The 27,620-nt window shown below is 46.0% G+C and overlaps 1 protein-coding gene and 1 pseudogene across 1 annotated transcript in view; both read left to right on the top strand.

Moving 5' to 3' along the window:
• Positions 1 to 27,620, top strand: part of LOC124552576 (aminopeptidase N-like) — a 330,325-nt gene that overhangs the window by 74,811 nt on the left and 227,894 nt on the right. Inside the window, exon 2 of the mRNA XM_047126899.1 lies at positions 19,304 to 19,569. Coding sequence (XP_046982855.1) covers positions 19,405 to 19,569 — 165 coding nt within the window. The 5' untranslated portion in view covers positions 19,304 to 19,404. The remainder of the gene's footprint in view (positions 1 to 19,303; positions 19,570 to 27,620) is intronic.
• Positions 14,775 to 14,892, top strand: LOC124552753 (annotated as a pseudogene).

Consider the following 27,620-nt stretch of genomic DNA (forward strand, 5'->3'; position numbering starts at 1 on the left):
ACACAAAATTCAAAAGCTAATAACAGGCAGTAGAAGGTGGCTAATAGCTTCCGTCAACATGATAGGCTCCACTTGTTGCGGTTGGTCTCACCTACCCTGGGAGCAGGAACATGCAAACAACAGAGAGATCTCAAACAGTGGAGGTTTCACTACTGAACTTCAAATGTCCAGGGGTCGGTCGTCGGCTGCAGCCCCTCGGTCCGACAGCAGCTGCACGTCGCCAGCGGTCCCGGCCTACCTCCGCGCTGCGGACCTCCTCGCTGCTCCGCCCGAAGCTGGACTACCGACACCAGAACGCTGGCAGCGTTTAAATAACTGGACATTAAAAACCACAAGATACACACGGATTCGCAAAGACAATTCCACAATGTCTCAAACAGTACTAAAACCAGTCACTGTGAAACAACAGACGAATTATAAGTCGACACAAACACAGAAGCGGCCGGAAAACCAAATGCACGTCGTCCGCTGCGACGACCGACCGAACGACCAACCAATGGTCGTCACCACTCCAGTCAGGTACGGAAAAGAGGGTTGGGTTGTTTTGGGGGAGGAGACCAGACAGCGAGGTCATCGGTCTCATCGGATTAGGGAAGGAAGGGGAAGGAAGTCGGCCGTGCCCTTTAAAAGGAACCGTCCCGGCATTTGCCTGGAGCGATTCAGGGAAATCACGGAAAACCTAAATCAGGATGGCCGGACGCGGGATTGAACCGTCGTCCTTCCGAATGCGAGTCCAGTGTGCTAACCACTGCGCCACCTCGCTCGGTCAGGTACGGAAAAGATCCCAGTATAAATCGTCGACTGACATTCCCATGAGGGCACTTCGACGGGCAGACACACACACACGCAAGTGAAAGTTGCACTACTCGAATGTCACGGTTCATTCAACTAAAACTTCCTGAATCCAGTCCTTGACGTGGTCGTGCACTCGCGCGACCACATTCTTCCGTCGGACAGTCCAAAAAATGGTTCACATGGCTCGGAGCACTATGGGACTTAACATCTGTGGTCATCAGTCCCCGACAACTTAGAACAACGTAAACCTAACTAACCTAAGGACATCACACACATCCATGCCCGAGGCAGGATTCGGACAATGCATGTGTGTCGCCAGCGGTCGGGCGAGTACTGGCTGTCCGGGCCTCGCTGCTGCTCCGTCCCTACTCAACTTCCAGGACACACGACGACTCAGAAATACACTGCTGGCCACCGCAAATGCAACACCAAGAAAGACAAGAGGTAGCACAACAAAATTTATTTTGTAGATAACATGTTCACCAAGTATCAAATGATTACGTTTACAGACGTCTGTGACATGTGGTTCCTGCCAGAATCAGTAGCCAGAGTAGCCGCCATTGTTGGAGATCACCGCTGCCACACGTCTCGGCATTGAGTCAAAGAGACGTTGGATATGTTCCTGGGGTACAGCAGCCCAAGCAGCTTCCACACGTTGCCAAAGATCATCTGGTGTGGCAGCTGGGGATGTAATCTGGGTCACTCGTTGAGCAACCATGGACCACATGTTTTCTATCGGCGAAAGATCCGGAGAGCGAGCCGGCCAGGGAAGCAATTCAATCTGGTTATTGACGCAGAACCTTTGGACAATGCGTGCCACGTGTGGTCGCGCATTATCCTGTTGAAATATGGCTGTAGCCGAGCCCTGAAGGTAAGGAAGGACAACTGGCTCCAGCACCTCGGATATGTAGTGCCGGCTATTTAAAGTACCGGCAATGCGTACTAGAGGCGTGCGAGAGTAATATCCAATACCGCCCCATACCATAATACCCGGTGCAAGACCAGTGTGGCGGTGCATAATGCAGCTGTCCAGCATCCTCTCTCCACGGTGTCTCCACACTCGAATCCGACCATCGTGGTGCTGCAGACAGAAGCGTGCCTCGTCAGTAAAGACAACGTCATTCCATTCTGCCGTCCACATCCGTCTGTCATCACACCATTGGCGACGGAGACGTCTGTGGTTCTGCGTCAATGGTAGACGAAGCAATGGACGTCTTGCGGACAGACCACTCTGCTGTAAACGACGTCGAATGGTACGCGCAGACACTGGATGATGCGTTGCAGACGCAATGTGCTGTGCTATGGTTCGGGATGTCACTGAGCGATCCGTCACTGCCATGCGCACAATTTGCCTATCAGCACGTGCAGTGGTGCACCTAGATGAATGCGATCGACCACGTCGGTCCGTCGTACCCTCCTGCATCCAACGGTCACATATCCGCATTACAGTTGTTTGGTTTCGTCCAACACGACTAGCGATTTCTCTGTATGATAATCCACAATCTCGGTAAGCCACTATCGTTCCTCTGTCGAACTCGGATACTTGATCAAACGATGTTCGCTGTTGTCTACGAGGCATAACTGATCGTCTTGTGAAACAACCACAAGGTAAACACACGTGCCGAACGTACACTCGTCGAAATCGCCAAGCTTCAAATGGCGCTATGAGGTGGCGCCACAGGCGCGCGTGATGTGCGTCTGCGCTGAAATTCTTTTCAGTTGCATATCTCATCGCTGCAAACCCATGGTGTAAATTTCACTTGATTCGGGTGCTTCCTTCAGGGTGTTGCATTTACGGTGGCCAGCAGTGTACTAGAGGCCGCTCCAAAGATGGAACCACAATACGCGCTATCGATAAGTGCTGCTGCTGCTCCTGACGGACAGACAAGGCGAGCAAACGTAATGGTGCCACTGAACACACTGAGAAAACGAGACGCCATTATCGCTATTACAAGATGCCAAGCTATGAACGGCATCAACGCGGGCCGCACTCGGCTCAAGGACATTTATATTTGTATGATTCGCACTGCTTTGAAACATTGCGGTATTATAGAAAATGCGAAAAGACATGAGTGCTATTTTAATAACATTGCCGACAAAAACGAACGACAATCACGTCATGAGGATTCGTACAGCAGCGCTCAGACAACTGACAGACTGAGCGCTGCTGTACGAATCCTCATGACGTGATTGTCGTTCGTTTTTGTCGGCAATGTTATTAAAATAGCACTCATGTCTTTTCGCATTTTCTATAATACCGCAATATTTCAAAGCAGTGCAAATCATACAAATATAAATGTCCTTGAGCCGAGTGCGGTTCGCGTTGTCTCTAAGCACTATGGGACTTAACATCTAAGGTCATTAGTCCCCTAGAACTTAGAACAACTTAAACCTAACTACTTAAACCTAACTTAAACCTAACTGACCTAAGGACATCACACACACCCATGCCCAACGCAGGATTCGAACCTGCGATCATAGCGGTCGCGCGGTTCCATACTAAAGTGCCCAGAACCGCTCGGCCACACGGGCCGGCGAAACCAGCGGCGTTCGGGTATTTGTTAGTGCTAACGGACAAGCAACATCAGTTGAAATAATCGCAGAAATCAATGTGGGACGTAGGTCGTTCCTGTTGCCGTGCGTCTTGTCTTACGCTACGCGTGTGTTTGTGCAATGTGTAAGACTTCCTCCGGCCTGTTTTTATACCGTAGTTTCTCGCTGTCGTCGCCGGACATCCGTTGTATGTCAGAATAGCACCAACCCTAATCTGTAAATATTTTTACGAAGTGACTTAGCAGTGAATATTTGCCTGCCATTTCTACGATATAAAAATGAGGAACAAATTGGGGTAACAGTAATAAATTAAAAAATTCACACCAATTCATTCGCAGTACACAATCAAAGTAGCAAATAGCTGATCTGCTGCATGCATCTACCCAATACGCCTTTTTCTGCTTATAGGTGTTGGAAATCGGCCAAATTAACACTGAAAGCAGTTCTTTAGCCTGTTTCCATCCTTAAGCACTGATTATGCACAATGTCCAAATAGTAGTTTGATCCGCAGTGACATAATTTTTGTCCGCAATGAGATGATTTTTGACCAGGATTTAAAAAATTAGAATCAGTAGCAGAACACTGGTGATTTATTTTGTAGTGTACGAACATGTTATCACTTTCCGAGAAATGCAGCGAACGGTGGACGGTAAAGTTTTCTTTTATTTGTCTATTCTATTTAATATTTTGTTCCTATGTTTCTTGAAATAGAGATCCAAAGTTTTCAGGCTTGGTTCAATTTCTATGTTTTTTATAGGAAATAATAGTAAAAAAACCGAAAATCGTTTGTTTCAGAAACCCACTTTTTAGAGTGGGTAAAATGGCGCTGCAAGAAACCTGTATTACCAAAAATCGGTTGTTTCAGTGATAACCGCCGGCCGCTGTTGCCGATCGGTTCTAGGCGCTTCAGTCCGAAACCGCGCTGCTGCTACGGTCGCAGGTTCGAATCGTGCCTCGGGCATGGATGTGTGTGATGTCCTTAGGTTAGTTAGGTTTAAGTAGTTCTAAGTCTAGGGGACTGATGACTTCAGATGTTAAGTCCCATAGTGCTTAGAGCTATTTGAACCATTTTTCAGTGATAACCGCCATCCCTACTCTGTGTCAACCGCGCCATGCTGTCCCTGACAAGGGCACTGCTCCGTCAATTGTTGTTCCGTTGGTGGTCGTGCGCTCAATCGTTAATAATGTTGGAACTGCGTAATGCGGCCCCAACTTCGAGTGGATAATAAAATCTGTGTATGCTTGAAGAGACGTGAGATGAGGACGATAAAGCGGTTCAGCTAATGAGTAAATAGAAGCTTTCGAAATGTGGTGCTGTAGAAGATCGCGTAACTAACGAGGAGGTACTGAACAGAACCGGAGAAAAAAGAAATTTACGGTACCACTTTGACCGCATGAGGCCCAAAATAAATGTCAGCGCGGCCCAAGAATGAGCATCCGTCATCCACAAAATTCCGTTTGTGAGTAGATAGAGACATATCCCTAAAGGCAAGATAAAGCACGCAGCAACATTTTTCGGAGTAATGCAAGAATTTGGAAATATACTTCAGAATATCCGAAAAAATATTCAACATTTTTCTATTCATGAGGACATGTTGCCAGTCGGTTTTCAGATGGAATGCATATTGTTGCAGTCGGCCATCCATCTAAAAGAATAAGTTGAATTATCCGTTGATAATTATCCCCTGCTGCACAGTCATGCGCTACATATGAAATCTTTGTTTGTAAGCACTTATGTTTGTGAACAGTTGTTTTCTAGAGTAAAGCAAACAAATCGTAAAAATAGAACCAAAATCTCAGATGAATACCTTCAGAACATCCTGCGAATCGCAACAACTTCAGTCGACCAAATTCAAAGTCAAACGCCACATTAATTCTGTGACTTGTAATTATATATAAAATTATGGCTGAAATCTCATATACGCACAGTTTTAATTTTATTGTGATGTGACAAAACTCATGGGAGACTCCTAACTTCGTGTCGGACCACTGAGCCATTGCCTCTACAGCCGTCCGTAACTGAATAACTGTGAAGAATTTTGTGCACGAACTGACTTCTCGATTATGTCCCATAAATGTTCGATGGATTCATGTCGGGCGACCTTGCTGGCCAGATGTTCTTCAAACGAATTGCGAAACACTACGGCCCGGTGACATGGCGCACTGAATCCATAAAAATTGCATCGTAGTTTGGTATCATAAAGCCCATAAATGGCTGGAAATGATCTCCAAGAAGCCGATATAACTATTTGCAGAGAGTGGTCGGTTCAGTTCTGCATCTACATCTACATCCATACTCCGCAAGCCACCTGACGGTGTGTGGCGGAGGGTACCCTGAGTACCTCTATCGGTTCTCCCTTCTATTCCAGTCTCGTATTGTTCGTGGAAAGAAGGATTGTCGGTATGCTTCTGTGTGGGCTCTAATCTCTCTGATTTTATCCTCATGGTCTCTTCGCGAGATATACGTAGGAGGGAGCAATATACTGCTTGACTCTTCGGTGAAGGTATGTTCTCGAAACTTTAACAAAAGCCCGTACCGAGCTACTGAGCGTCACTCCTGCAGTCTTCCACTGGAGTTTATTATCTCCGTAACGCTTTCGCGATTACTAAATGGTCCTGTAACGAAGCGCGCTGCTCTCCGTTGGATCTTCTCTATCTCTTCTATCAACCCTATCTGTTACGGATCCCACTTTGCTGAGAAGTATTCAAGCAGTGGGCGAACAAGCGTACTGTAACCTACTTCCTTTGTTTTCGCCTTGCATTTCCTTAGGGTTCTTCCAATGAGTCGCAGTCTGGCATCTCCTTTACCGACGATCAACTTTATGTGGTCATTCCATTTTAAATCACTCCTAATGCGTACTCCCAGATAATTCGTGGAATTAACTGCTTCCAGTTGCTGACCTGCTATATTGTAGCTAAATGATAAGGGATCTATCTTTCTATGTATTCGCAGCACTTTACACTTGTCTACATTGAGATTGAATTGCCATTTCCTGCACCATGTGTCAATTCGCTGCGGATCCTCCTGCATTTCAGTACAATTTTCCATTGTTACAGCCTCTCGATACACCACAGCATCATCTGCAAAAAGCCTCAGTGAACTTCCGATGTCATCCACAAGGTCATTTATGTATATTGTGAATAGCAACGGTCCTATGACACTCCCCTGCGGCACACCTGAAATCACTCTTACTTCGGAAGACTTCTCTCCATTGAGAATAACATGCTGCGTTCTGTTATCAAGGAACTCTTCAATCCAATCACACAATTGGTCTGATAGTCCATATGCTCTTTGTTCATTAAACGACTGTGGGGAATTGTATCGAACGCCTTGCGGAAGTCAAGAAACACGGCATCCACCTGTGAACCCGTGTCTATGGCCCTCTGAGTCTCGTGGACGAATACCGCGAGCTGGATTTCACACGACCGTCTTTTTGAAACCCATGCTGATTCCTACAGAGTAGATTTCTAGTCTCCAGGAAAGTCATTATACTCGAACATAATACGTGTTCTAAAATTCTACAACTGATCGACGTTAGAGATATAGGCCTATAGTTCTGCACATCTGTTCGACGTCCCTTCTTCAAAACGGGGATGACCTGTGCCCTTTTCCAATCCTTTGGAACGCTACGCTCTTCTAGAGACCTACGGTACACCGCTGCAAGAAGGGGGGCAAGTTCCTTCGCGTACTCTTGGACCAGAAGACCCATTTCGTTCCGTGTAAAAATATCACACACCATTAAGGAGCCACCGCCAGTTTTCACAGTGCCTTGTTGACAACTTGGGTCCATGGTTTGGTGTCTGCGCCACAATCGAACCGGACAATCACCTCTTACCAACTGGAAACGAGCCTTACCTGTCCAGACCTCGGTTTTCGTATCGTCTTAGGTGTTAGCTCCGATAGCTGAGTGGTCAGCGTGGATTGCCGTCCTACGGGCCCAGATTCGATTCCCGACTGGGTCGGGGATTTTTCTCCGCTCAGGGTGTTGTGCTGTCTTCATCACGATTTCATTCCCATCCGGCGCGCAGGTCGCCCTATGTGGCGTCGAATGTAATAAGACCTGCACCAAGGCGGCCGGAGCTGCGCCACAAGGGGCCTCCCGGCCAATGACGCCAAACGCTCATTTTCCATCGTCTAAGGTCAACCGATATGGCGACAAGAACCCGAGAGGCGTTGCAGGCGCTGTCGTTCTATTACGAACTTCACTCGCGTCGATCGTCTTCTGCCATAGCCCAATAACACCAAATTTCGCCGCACTGTCGTAACGGATACGATCGACGTACGTCCCACATTGATTTCTTCGATTATTTCGCTTAATGCTGTTTGTCTGTTGGCACTAACAACTACCCAAACGCCGCTGGTTTCGGTTGTTAAGTGAAGGCCGTCGACCACAGCGTTGCCCGTTGTGAGAGATAATGGCTAAAATATAGGGCTAGCGGCATTCTCTGTGGGTCTCGGAATATTGCATTCCCTAACGATTTCCGAAACGGAATGTCCCATGCGAGTAGCTTCAACTACCATTTTTCCGGTTGAAGACAACAACAACAACAATAATAATTTTAATAATGCGTGGCCCGCCAGGGTAGCCGAGAGCGCTAACGCCCTGTTCCTCGACTCGTGTAGGCGCTTCGGCCCTGGATCGAATCCGCCGGGCGAACTAACGACGAGGGCCTATGTGCTGGCCAGCCTGGATGTGGTTTTTAGGCGGTTTTCCGCACCCCGTTAGATGCCTCAGTTACACGACTCGCAGACATTTGAAATACGTTGGCACTATTCCAAGGATTACACTAGACGCACACAGTTGGGGTAAACATGTTCAGTCCAGGGGGAGGGGGTATGGGGTGGCGATAGGAAGGGCATCCGTTGCCCCTTAAAATTAACGCGCCAAATCCGGTTAACCATAACAGCAGACTCCGCAAGTCGGGATTAATGCTTGGGAAGAGAGACCTTGTAACAATGCATATTTAGGTCAATTAAGTGCGATATGTGCTATAAAGTACTAAGATGACTAAAAGGATGAATGTATCCTTGATATACGGGAGGTGTTGGTGATTTTTCCGCGTCCCCCGGCGTGCAGTCGGGCAGCTTGCTGGTGTAACAGCGAACGGTGAGTTTTCCGAAGCGCAGGTGCAAACGTTGCGCCGGCGTTGTGGAAGGCGCAGATAAGCTCACTGGGAAGGCGCCACGTCCCTGCTTTCCGCTTTTACGGCCGCAGATAACGCAAGCTTTTTGTTCTGCAGCAGTGTATAGCCGCGTTAAGCTGGCGCGCTATGCCAGCGCACACGGCGGGTTTCAGAACACGCGTGAATTCACAACCCCCGTCAGCAGATTTCGCTCGATGTACCAAATATCCCGCATCACAGACTTGTGTTGAAAGGAATATTTTGACTGGTCGCCACAAAGCTGGACTTAGGATATTCAGCCATTGTTAGATATTTTTAGACAGTTACATAATATACACTGATGTAACAAAAATCTTGGGATAGTGGTGTGTGCATATACAGTTGACGGTCGTATCGCTTACACAAGGTATAAAAGGGCAGTTAATCGGCAAACCTGTCATTTGTACCCTGGCGAACCATGTGAAAAGGTTTCCGATGTGATTGTGCCCGCACGACGGGACGTAAGACTTTGAACGCGGAATGGTAATTGGAGCTAGACGCATGGGACATTACATTTCGGAAATCGTTAGAGAGTTCCGTATTCCGAGATCTACAGTATCAAGTGTGTGCCGAGAATACAACGCAGAGACCGATGGCCTTCACTTAACGACCAGGAGCAGTGGCGATTGGTTACAGTTGTTAGTGCCAACAGACAAACAACACTGCGTGAAATAGTCGCAGAAATCAATTTGGGACATACGACGAACGTATCCATTAGGAGAGTGTGCAAAATTCGGCATCAAGGGGAGGTTTACTATCTTTTGGTTCAAAAAATCAGTTACTTTTTAAACTGCATTTTTGGATCCATAAAAGAGTTTAGAATCCATCCCTGAAACGGTTTTTCCGAATACGAAACGGAAATGTTTGTTATTCGCGGTTAAACAAACAAATGCACCTGTCTGAAATCGTCCTTTTGCACGCACTAGTTTTTTTTTTTTTCTTTTGGAGGACGACTTATTGTACCGGTGCTTGGGAGGAAACACACAAAATTCAAATAGAAGTTTGAACGCGTGTGTTTGGAAGTTAACTCCCAAGCATTTGCATTCTGGTGCGAAACTGTGGAGATTGCGACTTTCCTGGTAGTGAGCAGCTTCAACGAAGCGTATTCAGCAATTCTTGAAGACCATGACAACGATGGACGTCACCCTGGGACTCTATTCCATGCAGTTCGCCAAGCATCCGGACGACCACCGGATTCGAGCGACCGAAAACCGCTTGTCACCGGCCGTACGAGCGGCTCTGGAGCAGCGCAGGACGGCCCAGACCGAGCAGAACGCCCTCTATGGGGAAGAGGAGGGACTAGTTTACGGGCCCGGAATAGCAGATCGAACGTACGTTGCATAATATTGCATTTATATCTAGTCAAAACTTCAAACGCGTTTTTCTCAAAATGACTTTTATTTATCGCGCGGTATGGTGGCTTCAAATCTAGTGAACCGATTGGCATGATTCCTTGTTTCCGACGAAACTAACTAAATTGTCTAGGAGTTGTACCACTTTTTATTCCGATCCATCAACTATAAATATTTTTACTTGGGCGACGAAGTCGAAAAATCTATGAAAAAACCCTATTTTTTTTTCAAATGGCCGCCATTTTGTTTCCTATGGTCCAAATAAGGGAGGTACAACTCCTAAAGACTCTTATATACTTCACTAACGTCATCACAATTCTGATTTCAAACGAGCCGGCTGACCTGTGACATACCGCGCGTGGAGGTCTACATCGAAATTTTGTTTCGGTCCGACGGCACTGCTGCCTTTGCTCTTCGACATTTCCGGTGGAAAAAATTACAGTTTGTAGAGGAAATATCAACAAACATTTCGACCAAAAAAAATGCTCGGACAACATGCTTTTTTCGGGCCAAAGATAGTAAACCTCTCCTTAATGGACTATGGCAGCAGACGACCGACGCGAGTGCCTTTGCTAACAACACAACATCGCTTGCGGCAACTCTGCTGTGCTCGTGACCATGTCGACTGGACCCTAGACGACTGGTAAACCGTGGCCTGGCCAGATGAGTTCCGATTTCAGTTGGTAAAAACTGATGGGAGGGTTAGAGTGTGGCGCAGACCCCACGAAGCCATGGAACCAAGTTGTCAACAAGGCACTGCGCAAGCTGGTGGTGACTCCATAATATGTGCTGTGTTTTCATGGAACAGACTAGGTCGTCTGATCCAGCTGAACCAATCACTGACTGGAAATAGTTATATTCAGCTACTTCGAGCCATTTGCAGCCTCTGGGACTTCATGCTCCCAAATGGAATTTTTATGGTGAGAGTGCAGCGAGTAACCGAGTCATAATTGTTCGCGATTGGTTTGAAGAACCTTCTGGGCAGTTAGAGCGAGTGGTTTGGTCACGTAAGTCGCCCGAAATGAATCGTATCGAACATTAATGGGAAGTAATCCGTGGGTAGCGGACTTGCAAAGACTTGTTGAGTGCATACCACGTCGAGTTGCTGCGCTATGACTTCTGCCATCTGACCCGCTTAAACGTTTCAGCCCAGGTATCTCTGGAACAATCATCATCATCATCATCATCTTGGACAGTTTCCAGCCACTGGCTGGGTCTGTCGGGAACACAAGCCTCTCCATCGTGTTCTGTCTTTCCACCATTCCCCCTCTTCCACCTTCGTCCAGTTCTCTCCTCTTCTCGTCACACATTCCTTCACTCCCTTCACCCATCTATCTCTTGGTCTTCCCCTCCAGTTGCAGATCAAACATCCTCTTTGGAATTCTTCCCTCATCCATTCTCTTCATGTGTCCATACCACTGCAGTCTTGATTTTTCTATCCTGTCCTGTACTGGTTCCTCCTTTAGTCTTTCCCTCACATACACATTTCGCAATCTGTCCCGTCTTGTTACACTCAACCTGCTCCTCTGGAACTTCATTTCACTAGCCTGTATTCTACTTTTGTCGCTTTTGTGCATTACCCATGCCTCACTTCCGTATGCCAATATGGGGACAAAGTAGGTTCGGTATATAATTCCCTTGGATTTCTGTGGCACCTCCTTGCTCCAAATAAGCCCCCTAATGCATTTGAAGAACTGCCCTGCTTTTCTGCACCTTTCATTTATTTCCATTGCGTTTCCCCCCTTACTTTCAATCATGCTTCCCAGGTACTTGAAGTTCTCTACCACTTGTAGTTTTTCCCCTCCACAAGTTATATCCACATTTGGCCTATTCTTCTTCCTTGTTGTGACAATTATTTCACTTTTCTTTGCAGAGAAATGCATTCCATATTGTACTGCCGTTGCCTCCCATACATCTAACTGCTCTTGCACCTCCTTCTCGCAATTTCCCCATAACATCAGGTCATCGGCAAAAAGCACTGCTTTCATTTTATGATCTCCAATTGCATCTGATACTTGCTGTAGGATTTCATCCATAACAATAATAAACAATAAAGGCGAAAGTGCACTTCCCTGTCGCAGCCCATTTTCCAGCTTGAACCATGCAGTACGTTCCCTCCCCACTTTCACACAACTCTCACTTCCCTCATACATTTTTCTGACTTTTCTGGAACAATAGATACTCAAAAACGACTTTCGCGGGTATGAATGTAAAGCAAGGGTTCCTGAAAGTAAATACGCGGTGTTCAAAAGTCTCTCTGCAGTGCCGTATGCCGCAGTGAATATACCGAAATGAAACTCAGTGAAATACGAGCTATTAATTTATTGAATACTCATTTTTACTTACAAATTTTCACATTAAATGTTGTAAGTGTCTCCCCCCCCCCCCCCCTCGTTGTTGAATACACAATTCAATTCGTCTAATCATGTTTCCAAACACAAGCTTCTGTAACAGAACCAGTGAAAGTCGATATTGCAGTTTTCAGTTCATCGATGGATTTTGGACGGTTTTTATAGACAGTTGCTATCGCTGCACCCCCGAAGAGGAAGTCAGGTGATGTTAGGTCAGGCGATCGTGGAGGCCAAACTCCATGTGAAATTAAGCGATCACCAAAAACATCAGCAAGCAGTGACGTTGAAACGCGAGCTGTATGCGCGGTTCCACCGCCTTGTTGATTGAAAATAAACGTTCAGTATTTCACTTAACACAAGTTCTCCTATGAATGGGTACAGAATATCACTGCAGCATCGTTGTGCGTTTACTGTTTCGTTGAGAAATATGGGACCCACAAACCGACTTCTAGAAATTGCAATCCAAACTCGTATTTTCACACAATGGATTTACAGTACTCCACATACGAGAGTTTTGGGAATTCATGTACCCGGATAATGACACCACGCCTCATCAGTGAAAAACATTTCATTAAGGATATCCCTTAAATTTTGTTGAACGAAATTTTTGAACCATTAACAATAATGCAGTCTCTTGCCATGATCAGTATTTTTCAGTTCTTGCACGACTGTCACTGTGTACGGGAAAAGTTCTAATTTTTTCCTTAAAGCTGTGTGGGCCGTTCCGGCACTAACATCGATTTCCTGGGCGAGTTTTCTTATTGACTTGTTCGGACTCATGGACATTTTGTCGGAAATATCTAGTATTTTATCCTCAGACAAAACGCTAGCACGAACACTTCTCGGTGCATCTGTCACTGAACCCATACTTCGAAATTTGTTAGTCAAATCTCACACAGTATCGGGATGTGGGAGTGTTGTCTACGGGAAAAATGATTTAAATGTGTGACGAACTGAAACTATGTATTTACCGCCAGCTTTGAACACTTGTTCGACTAAAAACACACGTCCTTCAGTGGTTGCAATTTTAGCAGTGACAGAAACGAAACAAAGGAACTAAAACGTTCACGACAACACGTGACGTCACACACCAACGATACTACTGACGCTGGCTGCGATAAACGAAACAGTGGAATGTTGAGAGAGTCCACTTGAAGGGAAGTAACCCAGGCTGGCGAACAATCATACAGCACTGCGGAGGGACTTTTTTAACACCCCGTACTGTGAGACATTCTAAAATCCAATCAAATATTATTTTCGACATAAACTTGCGTTTTTTTAATTGATGTCCCGTATTATTTCTTACGTAATCAGTAACATAAAAAATAAATAAAAAACAATGGCGTTCGCTGGATCGCAAGATGTCAGTGACTTTCCGAGAAATTGGAAAGCAAAGTTGGCGTTTGCAATGAATGAAATGGTCCACTATTTCACATCCCGAGAGGGAAGCGTGAACCCCATGTTGCCCGTAATCGCGACTACTACGACGCGACAAGCGCTTTTCTCATTTTTCTTTATTTCTTTACTGGAAACAATACAGACGTCCTGTCATCCTGTCACACACACTGAAAAATAAGGAGACATTACTCGTTCGTGCTTGATTGATCTTTATTTTACAATAATGGTGACGACATACCGGATATCGCTTGCCAGAGTAAACATAATTCATGGCTGAGCAAGGGGGTAAATGCTAGTTGTACGTAGTTGAACAGCAGTTACATAATGGTACATGGTAGGTACAGGACATGTCACTCAACATTATTGATGATTAGGTTAGACTTGAGTTTTTGCACAAAAGTGCGCAGTAGTACCTACAAAACAAACTTACGTTTCCTCAGAAACACACAAAATGTACGCCGGTGTACAATCGCATTTCTCACAACAGAAACGCTACAACGTATGTTCGAAGAGATCGCCATTTACAAAGTAATACCGCTGTGCATGCTCCAACAATGCTGGGCTCATTGTTGTCTCTGTTTCTAGTGTTACTGCGGCACATGCGGCGGTAATACGAGGTTTCATGTTGTCCATTGTTATTTGAAACTTGTGGTACACCACATTTTTCACAGGTCCCTAGACAAAAAAGTTTCATGGGGATGAAATCCCACGACCACGCTGGAAATCTCTGAACAGAACTGCCCCGTCCTATCCATCGGTTTAGGAATTGTTGGATTAGCGCACTGACCGGTATTGTTCCGCAGTGTGTTCGTAGTTAAATAACACTTCCAAGAGGGTAATCGATATGTACATATCAAAGTTTGTGACACGAAACTCTATTATTACCTTTTGCCCTCGTGACATCGGTGAAAGTAAGATTACGCACGTTAATCACATTACGATTATGAACAACGTGCAGTTAACACGCTTGCATCCCGAGATGTGCAATAGCTGCGTGTTTAGTTTTATTTCAACCGTCAACTTCGCTTCTCGGGATTTAACTGACGTTTTCCTATGCAACCAACGCCATTTACTTTATTGAATGCATTAGAAATAATGCAGGGTATCCATTTAAAAAGAGGGTTGTGCTGAAAGTAATATTTGCTTACGTTTTAGAATGTCTGGCAACGGCCTTGCCGCAGTGGATACACCGGTTCCCGTCAGATCACCGAAGTTAAGCGCTGTCGGGCGTGGTCGGCACTTGGGTGGGTGACCATCCGGGCAGTCATGCGCTGTTGTCATTTTTCGGGGTGCGAGGAGCTACTCGACCGCATAGTAGCGGTTCCGGTCAAAGAAAATCATCACAACGACGGGGAGAGCGGTGTGCTGACCACACGTCCCTGCTGTCTGCATCCTCAGTGAGGATGACACGGCGGTCGAATGGTCCCGATGGGCCACTTCTGGCACGAAGGCGGAGTGCTTTTTAGAATGTCTCATTGTATTTACTTTCATGAGCCACTGACTTACATCCATACCCGAGAAAGTCGTTTTTGAGTATCTATTCTTCCAGAGATTCCTGCGCTGAAACGGAGCACTCTGTATACTGCTCAAAAGAATTATGGAACATAACTCTGGGCGTCTGCCATACTCCATTGAGCAATAATCGAGGACTGAGTATGTAAGCAAACAATACGTTTATTCTTCACAAATTAAGTTACAACAAAACAGCATTACATCCTCGATCGTTTACGTAAAAAGAACTGAAATGTCCAACAGGTTTCGGTTACAAAGTGGAAATAATCATTCATTCTGTCATCCTGAGTCCTTTTCATGGGATTAACAGTGTTTCACTAACGTGCAAGCCCTCACTGAACGTTTATCACTGCCTGACACGTACGTGGCATGCTATGCATTAGTCTACAGAGGTCATGCTGTGGTATTCAAATCCTTCGATGAGAGTTCTGAGAGTCTATGGTGGAACAGGGCGACCTTGAGCACGTCTGTCAGCCATGTCTCACATGTGCGCGATGGGGTTTAGGTCGGAACTTACCACCGGTCGTTCCGTAACTTCGATGTCGAGGCTTCGCAACGCATTCCTGCTGACGCCCGCCAAATACGCCTTGGAATTAGAAGGAATCCAGGGCTACCATCGCATGCAGCAGCCAGCACATGGATTAACAGGATCTGTTTCATGTACTGCGTGGCGGTAAGGCGACTGTGGACAAGATCTGTATGGCTGTCAACACATCACGTCACGTCACAGGACCTTGGAAATCTGTGTCGGTTTTCTGGACAACATTGGCAAATACCGCCTAGTACTCTGGACTCGTCTGTGAACAACTGCTTTCACCTGTGGCGAAGCTGCCAGGTGACATGAGAACTGCAGATCTGAAAGCGAGCTGATGGGTGTTGTCTTGTCTACTCGAACCGCACACCTGGGTAGTACGGTCCTTACTCGTGACTTGTCTGATAGAACACAGCGGCTCCAATGCTCTGGCGGTACCCGTACGACGTCGCAACGTTGAGGTGGCTAGATATATCGGTCTTCACCTTAGGATGTAATACGTCGGCAACCTTGCCGAACTCGCCTTGTCTATTGACTGTAGCGTGTCCACAACCTATGGATGACACATGGAGAGGCAACGGCATCTGCAGCTACACGACCAAAGATCTATTCCTGCAAGTCCGGCCTTCCAAATTGCTCTCTGTTAAGATGTCGCATTGCATGTACCTGGTTGGAAAACAACAAATCATAACTGCCGTCCGTGTACCTAACTAGAAAACATTTGGTCACAGGTAATCACTTTCTTCTCAGGGGTCACCTTATACTGTAATGCATAACACAGCCAATAGATGGCTTTTCACGGATGATGCTGTTAAAGTCGCAATGGTAGAAAATTGTGGCAAAGTGCAGGGGGGCCTGGATATGACCTATGCTTGCAGCAGGAAGTGGCAATTGACCCTCAGCATAAAAAAATGTAACCTATTGGCGAATAGATAAATAGAAAGACCCTTCATTGTATGATCCCACAATTCCAGGAAAATCATTAGAAGCAGTTAATCTTTTATGTAGGTCAGGAACAGCAGAGGGCATGTAACACTTCACTGGGGAACGACAGGTACTACAGGATTATTGTAAATGATTGACCCATTTTAAAAAATTCGTATGTATTAAGTACAAATTCAAAATGAACGAGCTTTATACCAATGAAAAGAGGAAGTTCCAAAGTTTTTGATGGGCGGGCGGTGATGGTTTCAGATGCGGCCCGTAGAGTTCGCGCGGCAGTAGGGACGTCATTCCGTTTCACTGTCAGTTGTGAGTGAGATGGCGACTGTGGAGAACAAGGTTTTCTGCGTTCGTGAAATCGCGAAAAGTTAGACGAAAATTGCAGTGCAGCGGGCATTTCGTACCAAATTCGGTATTCAACCACCAACTCGCAAAAGCGCTAGCCGTTGGTTTAAACAATTTGAACAGACTGGGAGTGTTTGCAAAGGAAAAAGCACGGCCTACCCCATGTGTTGCAGGATGATGTGAGACGGATTCAATGAAGTTTTCTGCGCAGTCTCAGTAGGTCTACCAACAGAACCAGTCGAGAACTTGGAATACTCCAACCAAATGTATGGAAAGTTGTGAGACGGCGTTTGCTGTACAAGCCCTACGGATTACAATTTGAACACGCTCTCAACCCCAGTGACAAAGAGAAGCGTCTCGTTGTTGATAATTCTTCCGGGTTATATGGCCGTGGTCCATGGGATTCTTCTATTCCTAACGGTTCGTCCAGTACTACGTTGGACATCCTCAGAGGTATGGCTGGTCCTGCTGAGTCCTGCCGACTCAGGATTCAGCAGGACCAGCCATACCTCTGAGGATGTCCAACGTAGTATTGGACGAAACGTTAGGAAGAGGAATACCATGGACCACGGCCATATAACCCGGAAGAATTAACAACAACAGTACCATCCGGTCGTGAAAGCCTTCATTGTATGATTAGAAGCGTCTCGCATTTTGTGGTTACGTGCTAGCAAAGATGGAGGATGACTCATTTCTACAGCTTATAATTTATAGCGATGAAACGACGTTCCACCTTAGTGAAAAGTCAGCAGACAATGTTCGCATATGGTATTTGGAAAATCCACATTCGCCATTGCAACACGAAAGAGACTCACCGAAGATCAACGTGTTCTGTGCCGTATCCCGTACAGACGTTTATGGACCATTTTTGTTTGCGGAAAGAACTGTAATGGGAATTACTTTCCTGGACATGTTGGAAAATGGCTGTTCCAACAAGTAATGGAAGATTCCCAGGACTTCATTTTCCAGAAGGATGGAGCTCCACTCCACTGGCATCGTGATGTACGACGAGGGTTTTCGAATGACTTCCTTCCTCAGCGCTGGATCGGTCGCAGGGGACTTGAGGACCAGGCTCTACACTTCTGGCCACCGAGATCTCCTGATATCACACCCCGCGACTATTTCTTACGGAGTTATGTGAAGGAAGCTGTTTACGTCCCGCTTCTACAAACCACTGCGAACGATCGGCGGAACCGGATCACTGCTGCCGTGCACTCACTAACAGCAGATAAGCTTTCGCGTGTGTGGGATGAGTTTGGCTACCGCGTCGATGTTTGCCGTGCAGCCAACAGTGACAGCATTGAACATTTATCACATTTCTAATTATTAAAATCTAATTAATTAAAAATTACTAAATTTATTAAATTGATATTAAACATTATGAAAACATGATCGAAGCATACGAAATGAATTAAAATTTGTGCTGCGGCCGGGACTCGAACCAAGGTCTTCTTGCTTACTAGGCAGAAATGCTAACCATTACTCTACCACAGCACAATGGTCAACAATGCTCCACAAACTACCTAAGCTGAGTGGTCTTCCCAACACAAACTTCCATTCATTTTCCTATTCATATTGTCGCTACTGCCAGGGCTCTCCGATATTGGCAAGCACCCCAGCAGTTAGACGTAATGGGTCGTCTTGTACCATTGGTGATCTTATAGATCTTATAATGGTTTCCAATGGTCATATGTGTGTGTAATCTTATGGGACTTAACTGCTAAGCTTACACACTACTTAACCTAAATTATCCTGAGGACAAACACACACACCCATGCCCGAGGGAGGACTCGAACCTCCTCCGGGACCAGCCGCACAGTCCATGAGTGCAGTACCTTAGACCGCTCGGCGAATCCCGCGCGGCTATAATTGTTTCCCTTAGACATTTAATTATAAGATCTATAAGATCACGGATGGATCTTGCTTGCCAATATCGGAGAGCCCTGGCAGTAGTGGCAATATATAAGGGAAAATGAAGTTTGTGTTGGGGAGGGCACTCAGCTGAGATAGTTCGTGCAGCAATTTTGATTATTGTGCTATGCTAGTGTAATCGTTAGCATTTATGCCTAGGAATTATGAGAAAACTTTGAAACTTCCTCTTTTCATTGGTATAAACGTTGTTCATTTTGGATTTGAATAAATCCGAAATTTTGAAAATGGATCCATCATTTAGAATAACCCCTGTACTTCTGTTTTCCGTCAGCTACTACGAACTGTGTGATCCTTATGAGACGAATCCAGTTGCACATGTGTGATGATACTCCAACAGGTGCGCAATTTCATTAGAAGGCGCTTGTGAGGAACTGTGTCAAAAACCTGCAGGATATCTAAAAACACGGTATCGACGTGGCGTGTTGCAGGCAGCAGCGCGGGCCCGTCGTCCGCCAGCAAGAGCCGCGAGTCGCGGCCGCCGGCCTCTTCGCCTTCGGCCGCCGCCCCCACCTCCGCCCCCGCCGCCGCGATGCCGCTGTCGACGAGCCGCGACGAGTTCCTGCACGCGGACGCCATCGAGTACGGCCGCAAGGGCGGCTGCTTCGTCTCGACGGGCCGCGCCCTCGCCTTCGTCTTCGCCGCCGTCCTGTTCGCAGCGCTCGTCGGCGTCCTCGTCTACTACTTCGGCGTCGCGGTACGTCACTCCAATGTTTCCCCCATAAATAAATAAATTTCAAACCAATCTCAATTTGCTGAACACGACAGTGTAGCCAAACTTTTTTCTTGAAAGCAGGTGGGTTTTATTCGGGATGTGTCTATATTAAGTATAAACGGCTCTAAAAAAGATTAAAAACTTAGTGCCAAAAGTCTGAAGAGGGATCATGATACAATTGTATTGAATAAACTTCATTAACTTACAAATTTAAAGAAATATCCGTAGCCATAATTGATCATCTCAAAAGAAATCGTAACAGAACTAGACTAGTGATAGGGTTACTATAAAACAGGGGTTGCCTAAACATTTGAAAACTAAAGAACTTGTTCTATTATTAAGGAAAGTGAACCTGTACTAATGTATCAATTTTTATTAAGTCCGCCCCCGGTAGCTGTATGGTCAGCGTGACGGATTGTCAATACTATGGGCCCGGGTACGTGGAATTTTCTCCGCCCAGTGACTGGGTGTTGTGTTATCATCATCCCATCATCCTCATCGACTACAGGTCGCCGAATTGGCGTCAAATTGAAAGATCGACACCCGGCGAACGGTCTGCCCGACGGGCGGCCCTAGCCATACGATTAAATAAAATAAAATTTTTATCCGGTAAACTACCAATAACAGAAGAGTCAGCAATTGAAGACTTAAAATCTGCTTGACAAAAATGTAATTTTTTCACTAGCAGCACATCACAAACTTGAAGAGAGGAAAAAAAAAAAAACCTAAGTGAGAAATAATGGTCATTCTACGATAAATACCATATTTAATTAACATTAGTGAGAAACCAGCTAGAACTCTACCAGAAATCGAACCCTCTACATGTGTCTTAATAGCAAAAGATGAACTAAAGTTTTGAAAATATACACTCCTGGAAATGGAAAAAAGAACACATTGACACCGGTGTGTCAGACCCACCATACTTGCTCCGGACACTGCGAGAGGGCTGTACAAGCAATGATCACACGCACGGCACAGCGGACACACCAGGAACCGCGGTGTTGGCCGTCGAATGGCGCATCTGCGCAGCATTTGTGCACCGCCGCCGTCAGTGTCGGCCAGTTTGCCGTGGCATACGGAGCTCCATCGCAGTCTTTAACACTGGTAGCATGCCGCGACAGCGTGGACGTGAACCGTATGTGCAGTTGACGGACTTTGAGCGAGGGCGTATAGTGGGCATGCGGGAGGCTGGGTGGACGTACCGCCGAATTGCTCAACACGTGGGGCGTGAGGTCTCCACAGTACATCGATGTTGTCGCCAGTGGTCGGCGGAAGGTGCACGTGCCCGTCGACCTGGGACCGGACCGCAGCGACGCACGGATGCACGCCAAGACCGTAGGATCCTACGCAGTGCCGTAGGGGACCGCACCGCCACTTCCCAGCAAATTAGGGACACTGTTGCTCCTGGGGTATCGGCGAGGACCATTCGCAACCGTCTCCATGAAGCTGGGCTACGGTCCCGCACACCGTTAGGCCGTCTTCCGCTCACGCCCCAACATCGTGCAGCCCGCCTCCAGTGGTGTCGCGACAGGCGTGAATGGAGGGACGAATGGAGACGTGTCGTCTTCAGCGATGAGAGTCGCTTCTGCCTTGGTGCCAATGATGGTCGTATGCGTGTTTGGCGCCGTGCAGGTGAGCGCCACAATCAGGACTGCATACGACCGAGGCACACAGGGCCAACACCCGGCATCATGGTGTGGGGAGCGATCTCCTACACTGGCCGTACACCACTGGTGATCGTCGAGGGGACACTGAATAGTGCACGGTACATCCAAACCGTCATCGAACCCATCGTTCTACCATTCCTAGACCGGCAAGGGAACTTGCTGTTCCAACAGGACAATGCACGTCCGCATGTATCCCGTGCCACCCAACGTGCTCTAGAAGGTGTACGTCAACTACCCTGGCCAGCAAGATCTCCGAAACTGTCCCCCATTGAGCATGTTTGGGACTGGATGAAGCGGCGTCTCACGCGGTCTGCACGTCCAGCACGAACGCTGGTCCAACTGAGGCGCCAGGTGGAAATGGCATGGCAAGCCGTTCCACAGGACTACATCCAGCATCTCTACGATCGTCTCCATGGGAGAATAGCAGCCTGCATTGCTGCGAAAGGTGGATATACACTGTACTAGTGCCGACATTGTGCATGCTCTGTTGCCTGTGTCTATGTGCCTGTGGTTCTGTCAGTGTGATCATGTGATGTATCTGACCCCAGGAATGTGTCAATAAAGTTTCCCCTTCCTGGGACAATGAATTCACGGTGTTCTTGTTTCAATTTCCAGGAGTGTAGAAGGGAGATAATAAGAACCGAACTCAACAATAGAGTAAAATAGAGAATATTAACAAAATTATAAACGCTAAATAAAACCAGTAATAAAGGCATAAAGTATTGAAAATGTAAAAACTTAAATAAACACCAACCTGTAAATCCTCAGGTTCATAACTCCAAGCGAAAATTAAAAGCAAAGGAGGGATCTGTCAAGATTCAAAGAGAATACAAAAAGATAAAGAAACAAAACTAGCTAATGAGCCTTAGAACATAATTATCTGTGTTAAATCTATACAAACCGAAAAGTTAGTGATGAGATGGTTAATAACCTGAGCCTCTAGCAATATTCATTCAAGAACAAATTCAAAAACTCAGCAGACTAAAATTAAAATTAACCAACACCAAAACAATATAGGATTGTTTTTATGTCATTATTACAACAGATGCGAAACATAAAATCCAAACTTGAAAGAAACTTCAAAGACTGAACCAATCAGCAACTCTTACGTAATAATCAATGAGAGTTCTAAAATAGTTGCAAATAAATTCTTCAGCGTATAGACAACCTGAAAAAAAAAACCAAAGAAATCATCATCAGAGCAAACTGTAGAACAACCTTGAACCCATTCACACAGGGAAAAACTCCTACAAGCTACATATTTTAATTTATCATAAAAATCGAGATAACATACCATGAACTCAAATCGAAAAGCTATAACAGCAAATGTAATGTAAATCATAATAATTACCACCCAAAAAATGAAGGTCGATAATACCCGTATATATTCAATTTTTCTCAACTCTTCCAAAAAAATAGTGATCCCTGACTCTTTTGGCTGCAGATTCCTATTTTTCAAAATAATCTCCTTTGAATTTATAGGCTTTTTAACCAGTGAGGTTTTTCCAATGAATGGGGAGTTGGCCCATCGCATTAACCTCCAACCTGGAGGACCAGGTAATTTTTGCTCAAGGTTTTCTTCCTTTAGCCTTTAGTAATCCAATACCTAGACTACAAGGCAGTAGTTGCTAGTTTTGGTCCACCCCGGGTATTTTATTTCCCCGGTACCCTCCATATCTGGTGGGCATTCCCCTATCCACCACCTGGGGAGGCGCCCGATGGGAGACTAGCAACTCCACACGGGAAATAGAGACAGTAAAAACTGCAATAAAATCTTTAAAGAATGGAAGGGCTACAGGCATTGGAGGTATTCCTGCAGAATTATTAAAATTAGGAACAAAGAAATTAATGGAACTGTTAAGAAACCTTTTCGAAAGATGTTTAAATGGGGAAGATGTCCCAAATGATTTGAAAGTAGGATATATTTCAGTGATACATAAAAAAGGAGCGAAAGATGAGTGTAAAAATTATAGGGGAATAACAGTGACCAATACCTTCAGTAGATTATATGGAAGAATTATTAAATATTTGTTAGAACAAGAATACAAAGAAAAGGAGGCTGAAGAAGAAGCAGGTTTTAGAGCTGGAAGATCAACAATTGATCATATCTTTTGCCTACAACAAATTATTGAAAAAAAAATGGTTCGGGCACAACCTATGCATTTAGTATTCATAGATATAGAAAAAGCCTATGATAGTGTGCCTTTATCCAGTTTATGGAAAGCTTTAATATCAATAGGAATAAATCCAAGAATAATTAAAGAAATTCAAAATTTATATAAAAATTCTATTTCAAAAATAAAAATTGGTAAATATCTATCACATGGATTCCAAGTCACAAAAGGATTACGTCAAGGATGTAGCATCTCACCTACATTGTATAAAATATATACAGAAGTAACTTTACAGAATTGGAAGGAAAAATGTCACGCTATGGGAATACCAATAAATGATAGAACAATATACTCGCTACAATTTGCAGATGACCAACTGATTATAGCCCAAGACTGTGAGGACATAGAGTATATGACCAGAAAATTGATTCAAGAATATAAAAAATCAGGTCTAAATGTAAGCATGAATAAAACAAAGTACATGGTAATTGGTGGAGTGAATGGAGACTTAATATTAGAAGAAGGGATGGGAACAATAACAGCTACTGAGGAATATAAATATTTAGGTGTGAAAATTACAAATGATGGGAAACAGGACAAAGAAATTAGATCAAGAATAAATTCTGGAAAGACGACAATCTCTTTATTGAATGGAATTCTCTGGGACACACACATAACAACTGATAACAAAATAAGGATTTTTAAAACAATAGTTAGGAGCATTATTACATATGGTTCAGAAGTGTGGACAACAAAATGGCAACTGAAATCAAAATTATTAGCCACAGAAATGGATTTCTGGAGACGTTCAGCAAGAATATCAAGACGAGAAAGAATAAGAAATGAAGTAATCAGAGACAAGATGAAATGTAAAAATTCAATTATTGCTTTCATCGAGCACAAACAACTTAAATGGTATGGACACATCAGACGAATGGAACAGGAAAGGCTACCAAAACGCATAATCGACTGGGTACCAATTGGAAGAAATGGTTCAAATGGCTCTGAGCACTATGGGACTCAACTGCTGTGGTCATAAGTCCCCTAGAACTTAGAACTACTTAAACCCAACCAACCTAAGGACATCACACACATCCATGCCCGAGGCAGGATTCGAACCTGCGACCGTAGCGGTCGTGCGGTTTCGGACTGTAGCGCCTTTAACCGCTCGGCCACTCCGGCCGGCCCAATTGGAAGAAGAAAAAGGGGACGACCACCTGATACATGGATGCAGGGAGTTCAGTCAGCAATGAGGAACAACAACATTCCTGAAGATTTATGGACAAATAGAGAAGAGTGGAGAACAATAATTAGTGACTTACTGTGATCTAGAATAGGTGCTGGAAAAATGTACTCACATTGTAAATCCAGAATAATAATAATAATAATAATCTGCTTTGAATGCGACTGCCTTACGCCACCTTACAAGCAGGGCCTGTATGCCGACGTCGTACCACTGTACTGGTTAATGTATAAGCCACTGTATTGGCGCATCAATTACCTCCATGTCACCAGATGACAATTCGCAATTTTCACAAACACAACTTTTATTTACATAAGTTTACAAGGTTGGTGACTGAACAACAGAAGAATGGTAACAATGACGATGCAGGAAAAGTCTTCTAGTTGAGTCAAACAAAAATTCACTCTTAATTTTTCACAAAGGTTCGTGGTAACACACACCCAATAAATTCCAATTCAGAGACGAAGACGTAATCTTCAGCAGTCGATGTCCACGAGGTCGGCATCCAAAGTGAACGGAATTTCGGGACTGGTTCTAGCCCCTAAATACACTCCTGGAAATGGAAAAAAGAACACATTGACACCGGTGTGTCAGACCCACCATACTTGCTCCGGACACTGCGAGAGGGCTGTACAAGCAATGATCACACGCACGGCACAGCGGACACACCAGGAACCCCGGTGTTGACCGTCGAATGGCGCTAGCTGCGCAGCATTTGTGCACCGCCGCCGTCAGTGTCAGCCAGTTTGCCGTGGCATACGGAGCTCCATCGCAGTCTTTAACACTGGTAGCATGCCGCGACAGCGTGGACGTGAACCGTATGTGCAGTCGACGGACTTTGAGCGAGGGCGTATAGTGGGCATGCGGGAGGCCGGGTGGACGTACCGCCGAATTGCTCAAGACGTGGGGCGTGAGGTCTCCACAGTACATCGATGTTGTCGCCAGTGGTCGGCGGAAGGTGCACGTGCCCGTCGACCTGGGACCGGACCGCAGCGACGCACGGATGCACGCCAAGACCGTAGGATCCTACGCAGTGCCGTAGGGGACAGCACCGCCACTTCCCAGCAAATTAGGGACACTGTTGCTCCTGGGGTATCGGCGAGGACCATTCGCAACCGTCTCCATGAAGCTGGGCTACGGTCCCGCACACCGTTAGGCCGTCTTCCGCTCACGCCCCAACATCGTGCAGCCCGCCTCCAGTGGTGTCGCGACAGGCGTGAATGGAGGGACGAATGGAGACGTGTCGTCTTCACCGATGAGAGTCGCTTCTGCCTTGGTGCCAATGATGGTCGTATGCGTGTTTGGCGCCGTGCAGGTGAGCGCCACAATCAGGACTGCATACGACCGAGGCACACAGGGCCAACACCCGGCATCATGGTGTGGGGAGCGATCTCCTACACTGGCCGTACGCCACTGGTGATCGTCGAGGGGACACTGAATAGTGCACGGTACATCCAAACCGTCATCGAACCCATCGTTCTACCATTCCTAGACCGGCAAGGGAACTTGCTGTTCCAACAGGACAATGCACGTCCGCATGTATCCCGTGCCACCCAACGTGCTCTAGAAGGTGTAAGTCAACTACCCTGGCCAGAAAGATCTCCGGATCTGTCCCCCATTGAGCATGTTTGGGACTGGATGAAGCGGCGTCTCACGCGGTCTGCACGTCCAGCACGAACGCTGGTCCAACTGAGGCGCCAGGTGGAAATGGCATGGCAAGCCGTTCCACAGGACTACATCCAGCATCTCTACGATCGTCTCCATGGGAGAATAGCAGCCTGCATTGCTGCGAAAGGTGGATATACACTGTACTAGTGCCGACATTGTGCATGCTCTGTTGCCTGTGTCTATGTGCCTGTGGTTCTGTCAGTGTGATCATGTGATGTATCTGACCCCAGGAATGTGTCAATAAAGTTTCCCCTTCCTGGGACAATGAATTCACGGTGTTCTTATTTCAATTTCCAGGAGTGTAGCTGTCTCCAGCCGATCATGTTTTGGCATAGTGATACTTCCTGCAGGCCGTGGCTCGAGCTCCCCCTGCAGGAAGTAGTGCTCAGAATGTCTGTTTCCATTATCTTGAATGTAAATATCCGGTGTTTACCATGGTGCTTTCAGTACGCCTTGGACATAGACAACCTCGTCCTCTGTGGTGTGCCGGCCGCGGTGGTCTCGCGGTTCTAGGCGCTCAGTCCGGAGCCGCGTGACTGCTACGGTCGCAGGTTCGAATCCTGCCTCGGGCATGGATGTGTGTGATGTCCTTAGGTTAGTTAGGTTTAAGTAGTTCTAAGTTCTAGGGGACTGATGACCACAGATGTTAAGTCTCATAGTGCTCAGAGCCATTTGAACCATTTTTGAACCTCTGTGGTGTAATATGGGTTGCCGGCCCTCAGGGGCTACCTTGGCTCCGGCATAACATCACCCAACTACTGCTTCCTGCGGAGTGCATCCTTCACTCGACCAAACAGATCGAAGTCAGAAGATGGAGAGCCGGACTGTAGGGGGGAGAGGAAGAACACTCCAATGTAGTTCTGTGAGCTCCTCTTAGGTGCACAACATGTATAGAGACCTTGCGTTGTCATGGCAGAGAAGAAGTTCATTTGCATTTTTGTGGCGGCGAACATGCTGAAGTCGTGTTTACAGTTTGCTGAGGAGACCACATGACACTTCAGAGTTGGTCGTTGCACCATGAGGGAGGACATCACACAGAATAACCCCTTCATAGCGTTGCCACACTTCACCAGCTGAGGGTGTGGCTTCGTACTTTCTCTTTGGAAAAGAGGTGGTTTAGTGCCACTCCGTGGATTGCCGTTCTGTTTCCGGTTCGAAGTGATGAACCCATGTTTCATTGGCTGCGACGATGTTGGAGAAAAAATTTTCTCGTTCATCCTCGTAACACGCAAGAAATCCCACACAGATGGTCCTTCGTTGGCCTTTAAGGTCTTCTCTTAGGAGAGGAGGAACCCAGCGGTCACACACCTTTACACGTTTTAGTACCACAACTGCTGGACC

This window comes from Schistocerca americana, chromosome 10, assembly GCF_021461395.2.
Source record: "Schistocerca americana isolate TAMUIC-IGC-003095 chromosome 10, iqSchAmer2.1, whole genome shotgun sequence".
Lineage (NCBI taxonomy): Eukaryota > Metazoa > Arthropoda > Insecta > Orthoptera > Acrididae > Schistocerca > Schistocerca americana.